Raw genomic sequence first — 12,758 nt, forward strand, 5'->3', positions numbered from 1 at the left:
TGTATAGAAGTTGTTTATGTTAATATATAAGATTTTTACAATTTAAAAGATATACTTTAAAAAAATAATAATAATCATTTTTATTTAACAAATATATTTTATTAGACAATATTTGTTATTTATTAATTTTTTAATTGTTTAAAAATTATTTTCTTAAAAATTAATTATTTTATCTTAAACAAGCAATGCCTAATTTAAGCTATCATTAATGTGATTGCAACTGAAGGTTATATTAATAAAAGTAAAGGTGAGTAGTATTTGGATTTACATCATAAAAATATTAAATTAATTATTTTGATTTGATTCAATTTTAATAAAAGAAATGGATAAACTTAAATTGAATTAATAATAATCTATTATTTTTTATAGGAAAATCTTAAAAAATATTTTAAGTGTGAAAAATATTTTTTAAAAAAATAACTTATTTTTAATAAAAAATATTTTTGAACTAAATTTTTTAAATAGACTAAATATAAAAAAATATGAAAAGTAATTTTCATCAAGCAACGGAGGCTTAGTGTCCAATTTCATATTGTTACCCTCAATTTGACTGATGGACGCTTTATATCACAATTATTATTAGTTAATAAAATGTATTAATTTGTCCAAACGTTAATAAATTAATTATATATTTCCCGCATCAAGCTTAAAAGCGATTGTTTGATATCCATTGGTTGACTCTTCAATTTTCATTTCACGCGCTATAATTAAATTATGTATTAGATCAGTTATAAAAAGATATATAAACAATTATAAAAATCTCATACATTTATAAATTAATGGAATATATATATATTCACTTTAAAATATTTTTATAAATATCTAAGGTATATTATATAAAATAATTTTATTTTAATTATTAAATAATATTTTAAGAAAATATGTATGTATTTTTAAATAAAATATAAAATAACTTTAGATACTTTTATTTTATATTGAGAATATCAATAGTTGTAATAATAAAAAATAAAAAATAATAAATTTATATAAGAAAAAGCAAGTTGGTTTTTAAAGTTATTTATATATATATATATCTAATATCCTTTTCTTCCGCATCTCTTTTCCATCACATGCTTCCTACCTAATGATACAAAATTATTTATGGACATCATCTCTCTGTTAGTTTCTGAAATAACGTCTCCCATTTGTCTTTTATCATATTAAAAAAAAAAAAAAAAAAAAAGAGAGAGAGAGAGAAAACAAACCAAAATTTCTGCTAAGGTAATATTGTATCTACTAAATTTTATTAAATTATAATTATTTATTATTAAGTTTACATTATATAAAAATACCCAACTATATAAAAAAAAATATCACATAAAAAATAAAAATATAAAACCACATTCATTAAATAACCCCAAAAAATCAGCCACATAAGTCTGAAAATTACATACATTCCGATAACTTGCAGGCTGAAACAAACATAATTAAACATCAAAATCCAGATTATGCCATGATGACTATTATATATTTATAATAATAAGTAATCTTTACTAATTATCACACCTGGGTGAACTCTGGGGAAGTCTTGGACTGGGACTGATTAATGCTATTTTTGGCAATTAAAAATAAAAAATAGTATCTGCAGTAGGCTATTAATGTTAAAACTCTTCACATACTACAATTAATTAATATTAATCCAATATTGCAAAAAAAATTATACATATACGGCTAACAGTACCAGCTGACATTCTATAGTGAGACACAAGGATAAAGAGAGTAAAGATTTACAAGCCTAGTACCAGACATGCACGTTAATAGCTACGATAATGCCCCGTTACAGACATGCCTTGAACATCTGTGGAGCTTCTCCATCCTGCAACGTGGACTCGCCGGCGAAACTTGTCCATGCACACGAACTCCAACTCATCCCACTACTCATTAGTTCTGGTAAATCTATCTCACCCCAAAAATCATCACTTTCCCTGTCACCGTCGCTATTTGTGATGCTGCAACTGCTCTTTTCTTCTGCATTAATCATCATTGAATGTGCTGCTTTAGTTGCTGCTGCTTGAATATCTCTAGCCAAACACGACGACGGCCGGGGCAAATCCTCTACTTCATCAGGAAAATTAAGCTGAGCTTTACAACCTTTAAGACAATAGGCAGCAACATCGTATGCCTTGGCGGCCATTTCTGGGGCACGGAACGAACCTAGCCAAATACGTGATTTCTTACGCGGTTCTCTAATTTCAGACACCCACTTGCCCCACCGTCGTTTCCTGACGCCCCGGTAGACTGGATGTCGTGTGCCTCCGCGAGGAGCATCGGAATTCTGGTTGATTCTTGCTTGTGGAGAAGAAGTGGTGAGTTCTTCTTCAGAGTATGGTGGTTGCTCCATTTACATTACAAACTTAAAGCCTTTAGGGTCTCACTGCATTTATATTTTGTACGAGAGATGACAACGGTTTATTCAATTTCCGGAAATGCCCCTGTCTGGAAGAAAATGTTGCCTTGCATTTTTCACTCGCCAAGCAAATAATAAAAATACGACACTGTTTAGCACTAATTAATACTTTATAACGGCCAGGCTTCAGAAGTTTGGATTTTGGTGAAATCCATATTAGAATGATTAAGTCTGAATTTAATTAAAATCCAAAGTATGGCTATATGTCTTATGAAAGTTTGAACTCCATTTGGGTATGCTGAATTGGGCTAAAATCCGTTCGAGAGGACTGTAGTCTCACCTATATATCCCCACATATCCCATAATACCTAGACCCATAACACAAACTCTATAACACCTAAACCCATAATATCTAGTATTGTATATAAGAATGCCACATAGAATTAAATGGCTGCTTAACGAAAGAAAATGATACAATACCTTCATATGTACGGCCAATTGAATATGATAGAAAAGTATTAGTGTCGGACGACAGTTATACATCACTGCAAGATAAAAGAGAAAGGAAAGAGAAATAAAATTTAAGTTTACCAAAACATATTTTAAGTCTAATTTCTTACTGATCTCATATATCAATTGATGCAGTTTGTGGAACGAAGGAGACTAGAGTTTTCATCATCATTAGTGAGATTACATGCCAATCATAGCAAAAATCATATCGAAAACACCTCAAACGACCTAATCTCAACTCAGGAAAGTACAGAATTCTCATTTTCTAGTGCAATCGTCCCAGTAAATCGATCACCTATATTATTTAATCATTTAACAAGTTTAGTCGGAATCACACTTTTAACCACCCTATCTCAATGACACCACATAAAATTAAATAAGCTTACAGTACGTATATAATAGAAAAATATTAACACCAAACGACGGTTACACAAAAAGAATACGTGAGAAAAATAAAATTAAAATTTACTAAACTATACTTTGAATCTGATCTCTTATTGGATCTAAAACATCAATACTATTTTCTTTAGCATAGTCCTGTTTAATGAAGTGGTCCCTTTCTACTAAAAAATAAAAACAAATTGAAGTTAGATTAAGAATATAAACACATGGTGGTTTGCTAGAATCTTGCTTTGTCGTGATTAGCTTGATACAGAGGGGTGAGTGCGTGGCGTAGGACAAGCAAAGGAAGAAATGACGAATTTGCCCCTCTTGGGAAGGAACATCATTGTCAAGAGCTCAAAAATGGGGCGTAGCTTTTGGTCGAGTAGAGTTGGGGGAAGGTTCACATGGTGGACGGTCGCACGGGAAACTGGTGACATGCTTTGTTTTCTAATGGACTTTTTTTCGGTGTATATATGATATATATTTGATTGCAGCAATGGAGGGTAAAACTTTTGATATTGACATAACCTCATCATCAGATGTAAATTATAAGAACCACAGGTTTTCACCAATACATAATTTCCAATCGTAACTAAATTAATTACATATGCTTTCTAATCATTGTGAATATGTGATCGTTAAGCTTGCTTGCCATGCCTTTTTCACCACCTTTAATTTTGTTTTTAAACCGATGTGTCTTAGCATTTTGGTCGGCTTGGTTTAAACAGCCGTGATTTAATATCCGAAAATTGTAATGAAATATAAATTATTTAGATAATAGTAATATTTTTTTTGTAATTAAATATTACATCTCTATTTTTAATACATAAAACATGAAATTTTATTATATTATATAATTGGAAAAGACATTATAACAAATATAATTTATTTTAATAATATTAAAATAATAATTTTATTAACGTCTTATTACTGAAATTTAGTAGTAGGAGAGAAAAAATAGCACTTTATATACATAATGTGATTTGTGACGGAAACAATAATTAGATTGCCTTTAAAAGATTATACTTCACGTATGGGAAACCACTCGCCAATAAAATCTTATCTGCTATAACTAAAATCACGCATGAAGATGGCTACGTACTCATCCTCTCTAAATTGGCATTTTTCTTCCTTTTTAATCCCTCATGCTATTTTTAGAAGCTAGCAACTTTATAATGGATTTTTCCATATTTCCTTTTAATATCCACATGCCAACCCATATAATACAAAAACCTATACCCTCTCACAAAAGGGACCTCGCATCCAACAAAGCTATACGGTCCCCTATAACAAACACTTTGCATTCATTCATCATTTTCCTGTTTTCTGTTAAATTGATCTTCTTCTTTAGCTATATAAACACATGGAATCCCACTTTAAAAGAAATCTTGGAGGTCGATTTGGTATGAATGTGAAAATTGTAGATTTCATCTTAAATGAAGGCTAATAATTATTAGCAAATAAGACTCCAACTCGATATTAGCATTGGACCCTCTCTTATTATTATCTTTATATTAAATTATCCACTTCTAAATTTTAAATTAATTTAATAATTTATTACACGTATGTTATTAAAGTATCACCTACTAAAGAAAAATAAATATATAGCTTTTGGATTCTAATTGCTATGTTTTTAGATTAGGCCATTCTGATGATTTAATGTCAAATAATATGCGTTCAGACAGGAAACCTTTAAAAGCATGGATCCTTTTGGTTGCACAGAAACTTAAAAAAAAAAAAAAAAAAAAAATTCCATGCGTGCGAATTTAATGAATACATACCAAGTACGTCGCTCTTGTTCTACCTTCATTGACCTTGAACGACAAAATTTGTTTAATGTCGTTTGTCGTCTCCGGCATTTTGCCACGGGTCCTTAGTGTTAGCAATCTTTTATCTGTATTATTATCTATACTATGTGCAAGCACAGCCCCATTTCTGAGAAGTCAATCAAGCCGTCCATTTTGCTTAAAATTCAGAATCGGAGGGCTAGTAAATAATAATGCAGCAAGCAATTACGCGTCAGAGATTGTGAGGCATACACATCACTTTTTTTTTTCTCCAAGCATTGCTGGATTACAGAAGAAAATAATATTTACCGTGGTGAACAGTTTTCAATTAAATTGAAAAAATTAATCAAATTAAATTAATTTAAAATTTTGATTTATTTTTAATTTAATTTAATTTTTATTTTTTAAAAAATAATTATTTCATTTCAATTTAATTTTAATAAAAAAACTAATAAAATCAAATCGAATCAATTAATATATAATATTATATTTTTTTATAATATAAAAATATTAAATTATAATAAAAATTAAAATATTTTAATTAAATTTTAAAATATAAAAATAAAAATATAACTATCTAATTGAATGAGATCGATTTCATTTAAATTAATTTTTATTTAAAATTCATTTAATTTGATTTTTATAAATAATAAAATTTAATTTTTAATTTATTTGATTTTATTTATAAAAAAAAACAATTGAATGTTCATTCTCCTATAAAATATTATATTTTTAGTTTTCTTCTGTTTATATGAATGTAACTTTTAAATTTATATTTAAAAAAATTATGATGTGGACATAGGCCATACTATGGGTCATAGAGATTGAGTGAACAAAGATGTGTTGCTGCCGCTTGGACCTGTCACAAGGATTCAGGTTAGCTTGAAATTGTGTGTCATGAGTTTTTAGATTAGTCTAGTATTCCACATTAAATTATATCTAATAAAATAAAGGGGGGCAGTTATGAGGAATTAGTATAAAAATATATGTTTTTTTTAATAATGCCTAATATTTTTTTGCAAAAAAAAAAGGAAGGGATAGTGACATGGTGTAATTGATCATCCTTTGGGTCTTTCCGTCACATGCCGTTTTGAGGGGCCATGTTTATCCCCGTTGAGAATGAGTCGCTCAACACCACAAACTGCTTTGCGATAGGCCCACTAGAGATTACATTATTGGCGGAAACAGCGGCCAGATAAATAGGAAGCAACCATAAATAATACAATGAACGCCAACGACATAAAGATTGACACAATTAATGACGCTTGTGTGATCATCGCTTGGGAATGGAATTTTGTTTGAAGATCAATAATTATCTGCTGAGTGTATTTTGATTTTTTTTTCTTTTCTAGCAAAAGGTTGAATGAATGATTATTTCGATAGACCACACAGTTATTGGCGTTAATTGAAATATCTAATCATAAATGGTTATAATAGTCATCTCTATACTGTATAATAACACATAAAATACCTGTACATTTTTAATATTTAAATTTATTATAATTACTATTAACCAATCGTGTCTTACACATTATCTTAACTCGTTAATAATATAATTATTATTTATATATATTATTTTAATTTTTTTTAACATATTTATATAATATTTTTATAGTATTATATAATTATCTTTAATTTTTAATATTGTTTTTATTTTACTGATTTTGAAATTATACATTAGTTATCACGTTTAATAAAATATTTTTTTAAAAATTATTTTATTAAGAGTAATATTTTTTATTTATATTTTTAAATAATAAATAAATTTATAAATAACTATACTGTTACATACCATTTTAAAATTTTGTTTTCTGTGAGAATTTTATTTATTAATGAGTAAATTCGTTTACTGTAAAATTTAGTTTACTGGTTACTGTTTTTTAAAATTTTGCTTTGACGGAGAATTTTATTTATTAATGGGTCAATTTGTTGACTATAAGATTTAATTTACTGATTATGTTTGTTATATGAAAATGTATTATTATATGATATTTTTTAAAAAATAAATATTAAATTAATATTTTTTAAAAGTAAATATTAAATTAATATTTTATTATAAACTTGTGAAAATAATTTTTAAAATTTTCAATAAAATGATTAATTTTACATAATTAAAATTTTGAGTGATTTAAATAAAAAATTAATATAAAAAATAATTAAATATTATTAAAATTATTAAAATTTTAGAATATGAAAGTGAATTTATTTTTCAAGATAATAATAAGCATTTATTTAATATATCACATAATTTAATATTAATATTATCTTCATTGCATTTGATAATGCTATAATTGAAAAGTTTTTATTTTTATAAAATTTTATAGAATGTAACCTTCATTATCAGCAATATCTTTTCATAAAATTAAAAATAAATTTTTTAATTTAAAATAAAATAAAATAAAATATTTAAATAAAGAAATAAATTTAATTAAATATAAAAGAATTATTCAATATATATATAATAATAATAATAATAATTATAGTTACTATTTTGTGACAATTATTATGCCTTTGTTTTTAAAATTTTGTATTATATGTTGATTTCATATGAACGATTGTATTTTAAAAGTCTACACATGATTTAATTAATAATTTAGTATAAAATATAACCTATTTAATAAATAAAAAATAAATAAAAAATTTATAATTTTATTTTCTTTGACATCATATTTTAAATCATCAAAGTTTCTAAAATGAAATCTCAACATTGTTTGGAAATTGCAATAATACAGTCTATAATAAAACTAAATTAAGTAATATTTAAATTTTTTATAAATATAAAAATAAGTAGGACTCCGAGATTTAGCCCGGTGGATAGTGCATCCTTGTAACCTTGAGAGGTCTGAGATTCTATTCTCCCAACCCCTATTTCAAAAAAAAAAAAATATAAAAATAAGCAGTATTAATTTTATTAACTATACTATTAGATTAAACATGACGGCTTTAATTCCAACAAAAATTATATAAATTATGAGGTGAAACTTAATATAAAATATTTAAAAAATTATAATAAAATAATATTTACTTTTATATCAATCAATATTAATTTTTTAAGTGATTTTCTATGCTTTTAAATAGTTTAATAGATCCAACTCTAAAAACCAATAATTTAATGTCCATTTCTTTTTATTCTACCTATAAATTATATTTATGATCGTTATATATATTTTTTATTATTTTATTTTTTTTATTGTGATATTATTATTCGAAATTCAAGTGATTGAATAGTTATATATAAAATTTAAGTAAAAATAATGAGTATTATGGTTTCATCCCTTTACATATAAAAAATATCATATTTATTATATATTTACAGAATAAATAAAAAGCTCACAAATTTAATAAAAATTTGCTTTGATATAATACGTGCGGTTCTTAGTAATTAGTAAAAAACGTTTTCTCTTTAATTGATTTGATATATATAGTCTTTAAATAAAAAGAGATATAATTATATTGAGTTTAAAATGAATTAAAATTAAATATTAGAAATAGAATATTTTTTTATATTTATTTTAAGAAATAAATATAAAAAAATTGACAAACAAAAATTTTATTTTAATATTTAATTTAGATGATAAATACCTATACCGTGATTCTTTAGAAAATTTTTAATTAAATGGAAAATTTTTTAAATTTCAAATTTTTATTTTTTATATATTAAATTAAATAAGAAATTAAATAAATTAAATATTTATTTTTTTTATTTTTATATTAAATTAAATAAAAGTGATAAATAATATAAAAAGAGATAGTAATATAGAAAATTCAATTACTCCCCTCCCCTTTCCACATATGTATATATATATATATATATTGTAGATTCAATTAAAATTTATTTTTAAAAATATATAATTTTATCTTAAATTTTGATTATTTTTATTGTTTAGATAATATCTTAATTTATTTAATTTAATTTATTAATAATTTACCTTTTAAAGGTTAATATTGATATGAGATATTTTTATTTTTTTTTTAAAAGAATGTATGGAAATATAAATATCATCGTAAACAAGTATATTTACATTTAATTAATTACTTGTTTAATTACACAATACGCGAATTCAATTCAAAATTTAATTGGACCGTCTATTAAAAATATCCAAACTATTGCTATTCTCAAGCATCTAGCTTAGGCGAAGAAAGAATTCCTTGGTCCTGGGAATCTAAAGCCTAGCGTCCAATGTGTCACCTGTCAGGCCCACTCCTTCGCTTGTCAGTTACGCTACTCGGCTTATCCAATGTTGGCCTTGCAGTAATTTCATCAACCGTCAGTCGCAATAGCATCCGTGACTGTTTGTCTTATTTGAAATTATTATATCGTAAATATTAGCTCTGAGGCCCACTATGATGGAGAAACAAATCTTAAATTAATTATTCAGCTCACTAAAATTAAATTCAGATCTGAGAAAATTAATCTGATACAAAACTATCATTTTTTACCATTGTCGCCACCACCATTTTCAATCAGAAATTAGAAAAACAGATTCTTTTTTAGACAAGTAAATTGAAATTATTTCACAAATTAATAATGAAATTTTCAGCATTTAAAAGTAAAAATTTCATAAGTCATTTAAAATTTAAAAATAATTTAAATAGTTAATGAAATTTAAATATTAAATATATGAATTTATAGTTATTTTATCCATTATCATCCTAATATAGATTCATGTGATTTGTAAACCAGCGGCATATAATAAAATTAAGGACGGGGATGGGGATGGCGAGGATGATGCGTAAATTGGAGGGGCATAAGCACAAGGCATACGGACACCGCACAAATTGATACATCAAATTATCACATGTGACTGAATTTAGGAAGAGCCACACAACTGAAGGGACAGCTTGTCTCTAATGGATTTGTATGCACGTGGCAAGCGGCACAGGCATACAAGTAACTGTCTGCCCTTCGATCTCCAAACGTTGAACATCCCTCTTACTGAGCAATTTGTGGGGGCTCTGGAAAGTGGCTGCTGCCATTTTCCCCTTTCTTCATGCATTTTCTCTTAACAATTTTCTCCGTTTTCTTTTGTTTTTTGAGAAAAAAGAAAAAGAGGGACAATTTCTTCTCTTCCCAACTAGTGGAGATTGGAGAGTTTCGGGGGAAGGGAAAATCAGCTACAAATTTTGATTTTTGAAGCTAGTTTTTGCTTTTGGAGTTGTGCCTCTCGTATGGCTAATATAGCTAATCTTTCGTCGGCCTGGGTCCCTACAGACAACTTTTAAGAATGACATGGACTACTTGGCACGATGAGATAGGTTTTGTTTGTTTACAAGTTAGGTCTCGGGGCTTAGAGCTCCTATGTTTTAGGCCAAGGCCTTTTGATTTGGGCTAGGTGATGGGATATGGAGCATTCCATTTATGAGCTTTTTACACTGCGTAGTTTTATGACGTTCTTAATATATTATCTCATGTTAGACTGTAGGCTTTATTTTGCCAAAAAAAGGAAAAATCATGTATTTTTTCTCCTGAAGTCTTCCTGTATTGCATGTGCTGGTAAAAAATTTGTTTACAGCAAATAAAGGATAAATTTGAGATTATTCATATCTATACTATATTAATATGTTTGAAAAATAAATATTTAATCTTTATAGTATATGAAAGCTCATTTATTAATTTTTTAAATTTTAAAAATATATTAAAAAGCTTATGAACTTTGAAAAGTTTATTTCTGAGTCCATGTCATTAGATTTTTTCAATTAATGTTATTACTTTTTGATGATCGCTGGATTTCTTCACCCCGGTATAAAGGCCAGGCCCATGAAAACAGTCCATGATCCGAAGGCTTCAATATTCCCCTCGAGAGCCAGGTCCAGCCCGCTCAGTCACAGGGCCGGACTCCGCCTAGACTCCTCAATCAAACCGGCCCAAACCTCTCGGCCCAGTAATCAGGCCCTCACCAGGCTCAACTTCAGCCCTACCATTCAACCCAGCTCGGAAAGGGGAAAATGACCAAGATGCCCCGCTGGTAGGTCCTTCCGCATGCGTATCAGAGGAGAATCATACGTATCAGAGGAGAATTAATGGCCGTTACGCATGGAGCAGGTGCCTGACACATCCGTACATACGAAGCTAAGCGACAGAAGACAGCTAGCATTGTGGCAGAGAGACAGATATATATATCACGGTAGAGGCCACGCAAAGGGGGCTCTCTTCTTCTTCTTTCTCCTTCCTGGACACCATTTTTATTCTTTCTGTAACCTTTGCCTAAATATACTACTCTGAGCCATAAAATCTGACTTGAGCGTCGGAGGGCCTCTGCCGGGGCACCCCCGGTAGACCCCTGACCATTCTTTCTTATTTTACAGATCCTTTCACCAGGTAGAACATGGAGAGACCCATCAGGGAGCCCAACAAGAAAGGACCCAGAAGAAAACCATATCTATCATGGACCAGGAAGAGGAAAATATTTATTAAATGGCGCCGTCTGTGGGAAACGAAGGAGATCTTTTCATCACCGGAGTTTTCACTTTCAAAACCCACTGAGATCCACAATGGCAAACCACCAAGAAAATAACCTTAACGTCATTCCAAATAATCTGAGCTCTGCCCAAGAGGGGCAGCGGTTCTTATTTTCCAGTCCTACAACTCCAAACAACCAACCACCCATTCCTTTTAACCCCTCGCCGAGCTTGGCCGGGAATGTGCCCTCCACGAAAGAGATTTTACTATCTCAAAAGTTTTCAGATCCACCCATTGAGATCCACATAAGGTACGAAAGTTTGAGCAGATAACCCAGCTGAAAAGAAAGGTTCATTGTGTTAAAGAATATTTTGATGGTCTTTCAGATAATTTATTTTAATATTTATTAGATTTTATTACGGCTGATTTTTTCTTTGAAGTCTGGTGAATATTTTCTGTAAAAGAAAAAAAAAAAAAAGGGTGAGGAATATATGTATTGTTGAAATTCTGAGGTCCGCTGTATATATATATATATATAAATAAAATATAAAAAAAAAGAGAAGAAGAAGGTGAGAGAAAGAGAAGAGGAGTCCGTGAGAAAAAAGGAGGTCGGAGCCGTGTTTAGCAAGACAGAAAGGAACTCAGCAAATCCGACGACCACAGCGATAGATTGCTCGTTGAGGTCGGATCCATGTTCGAAACTAGATTCGTGGTCGAGGTTGGAGTCGCATTTCAGGACAGATGGAAAGCATCGGGGCGACAGGGAGACAATACAAAAAAGAAAGCTTACACGAAAAAGAAAGCTGGAGATTTACAGTAACCCAGCTGAAAAGAAAGACCCAGCTGGTGTAAGAATATCTTGACAGTCTCTTAATCTTCATTTTCCTACCCTCGTTGTTTATTTTAACATTTATTGAATTTTATTATTACTAACTTTTTCTTTGAGATCTGACAAGGTGAAATTTCATATTGAAATATTTGTTTATCAGTATAAATTTTAATCTTTTCTGTAAAAAAAAAAAAAAAAAAAAAAAAAAAAAAAGGGGCGGGCAGGTTGGCTATAAAATCTCAGGTTAGCAAGTTAGAGAGAGAATTAATAAATGAAAAATAGACGAGGTCGGACTAACATTTCAGGTCGGATAGGACATGAGGTCAGATGATACACTATTCGTAGCCATCCAACTCTGTTGCAGAGCAACGCCCCTCAAGTATCAGAGCAACCTGGAGATAATAGGAAATAATCAAATATCCAGGCAAGGTGGATAAGTTCGGACGTGGTATGCCGTCCAGCTCAAAGACAAGGTGAGATGAGATACCCAGGTCGGCATGG

The 12,758-nt window shown here is 28.9% G+C and overlaps 1 protein-coding gene across 1 annotated transcript; it reads right to left on the minus strand.

Moving 5' to 3' along the window:
* Positions 1-1,595: 1,595 nt before the first annotated feature.
* LOC110626885 (ethylene-responsive transcription factor ERF023) lies at positions 1,596-2,368 on the minus strand. The gene has a single exon (XM_021773055.2). The coding sequence runs from the start codon at positions 2,339-2,341 to the stop codon at positions 1,778-1,780; it is 564 nt and encodes a 187-aa protein (XP_021628747.1). The 5' UTR covers positions 2,342-2,368; the 3' UTR covers positions 1,596-1,777.
* Positions 2,369-12,758: the final 10,390 nt, after the last annotated feature.

Source organism: Manihot esculenta, chromosome 1 (genome assembly GCF_001659605.2).
Source record: "Manihot esculenta cultivar AM560-2 chromosome 1, M.esculenta_v8, whole genome shotgun sequence".
NCBI classification, from domain to species: domain Eukaryota; kingdom Viridiplantae; phylum Streptophyta; class Magnoliopsida; order Malpighiales; family Euphorbiaceae; genus Manihot; species Manihot esculenta.

Bases quoted from the DNA above. Each gene is read 5' to 3' on its own strand.
- LOC110626885 (XM_021773055.2), bottom strand. From the start codon at position 2,341: ATGGAGCAACCACCATACTCTGAAGAAGAACTCACCACTTCTTCTCCA.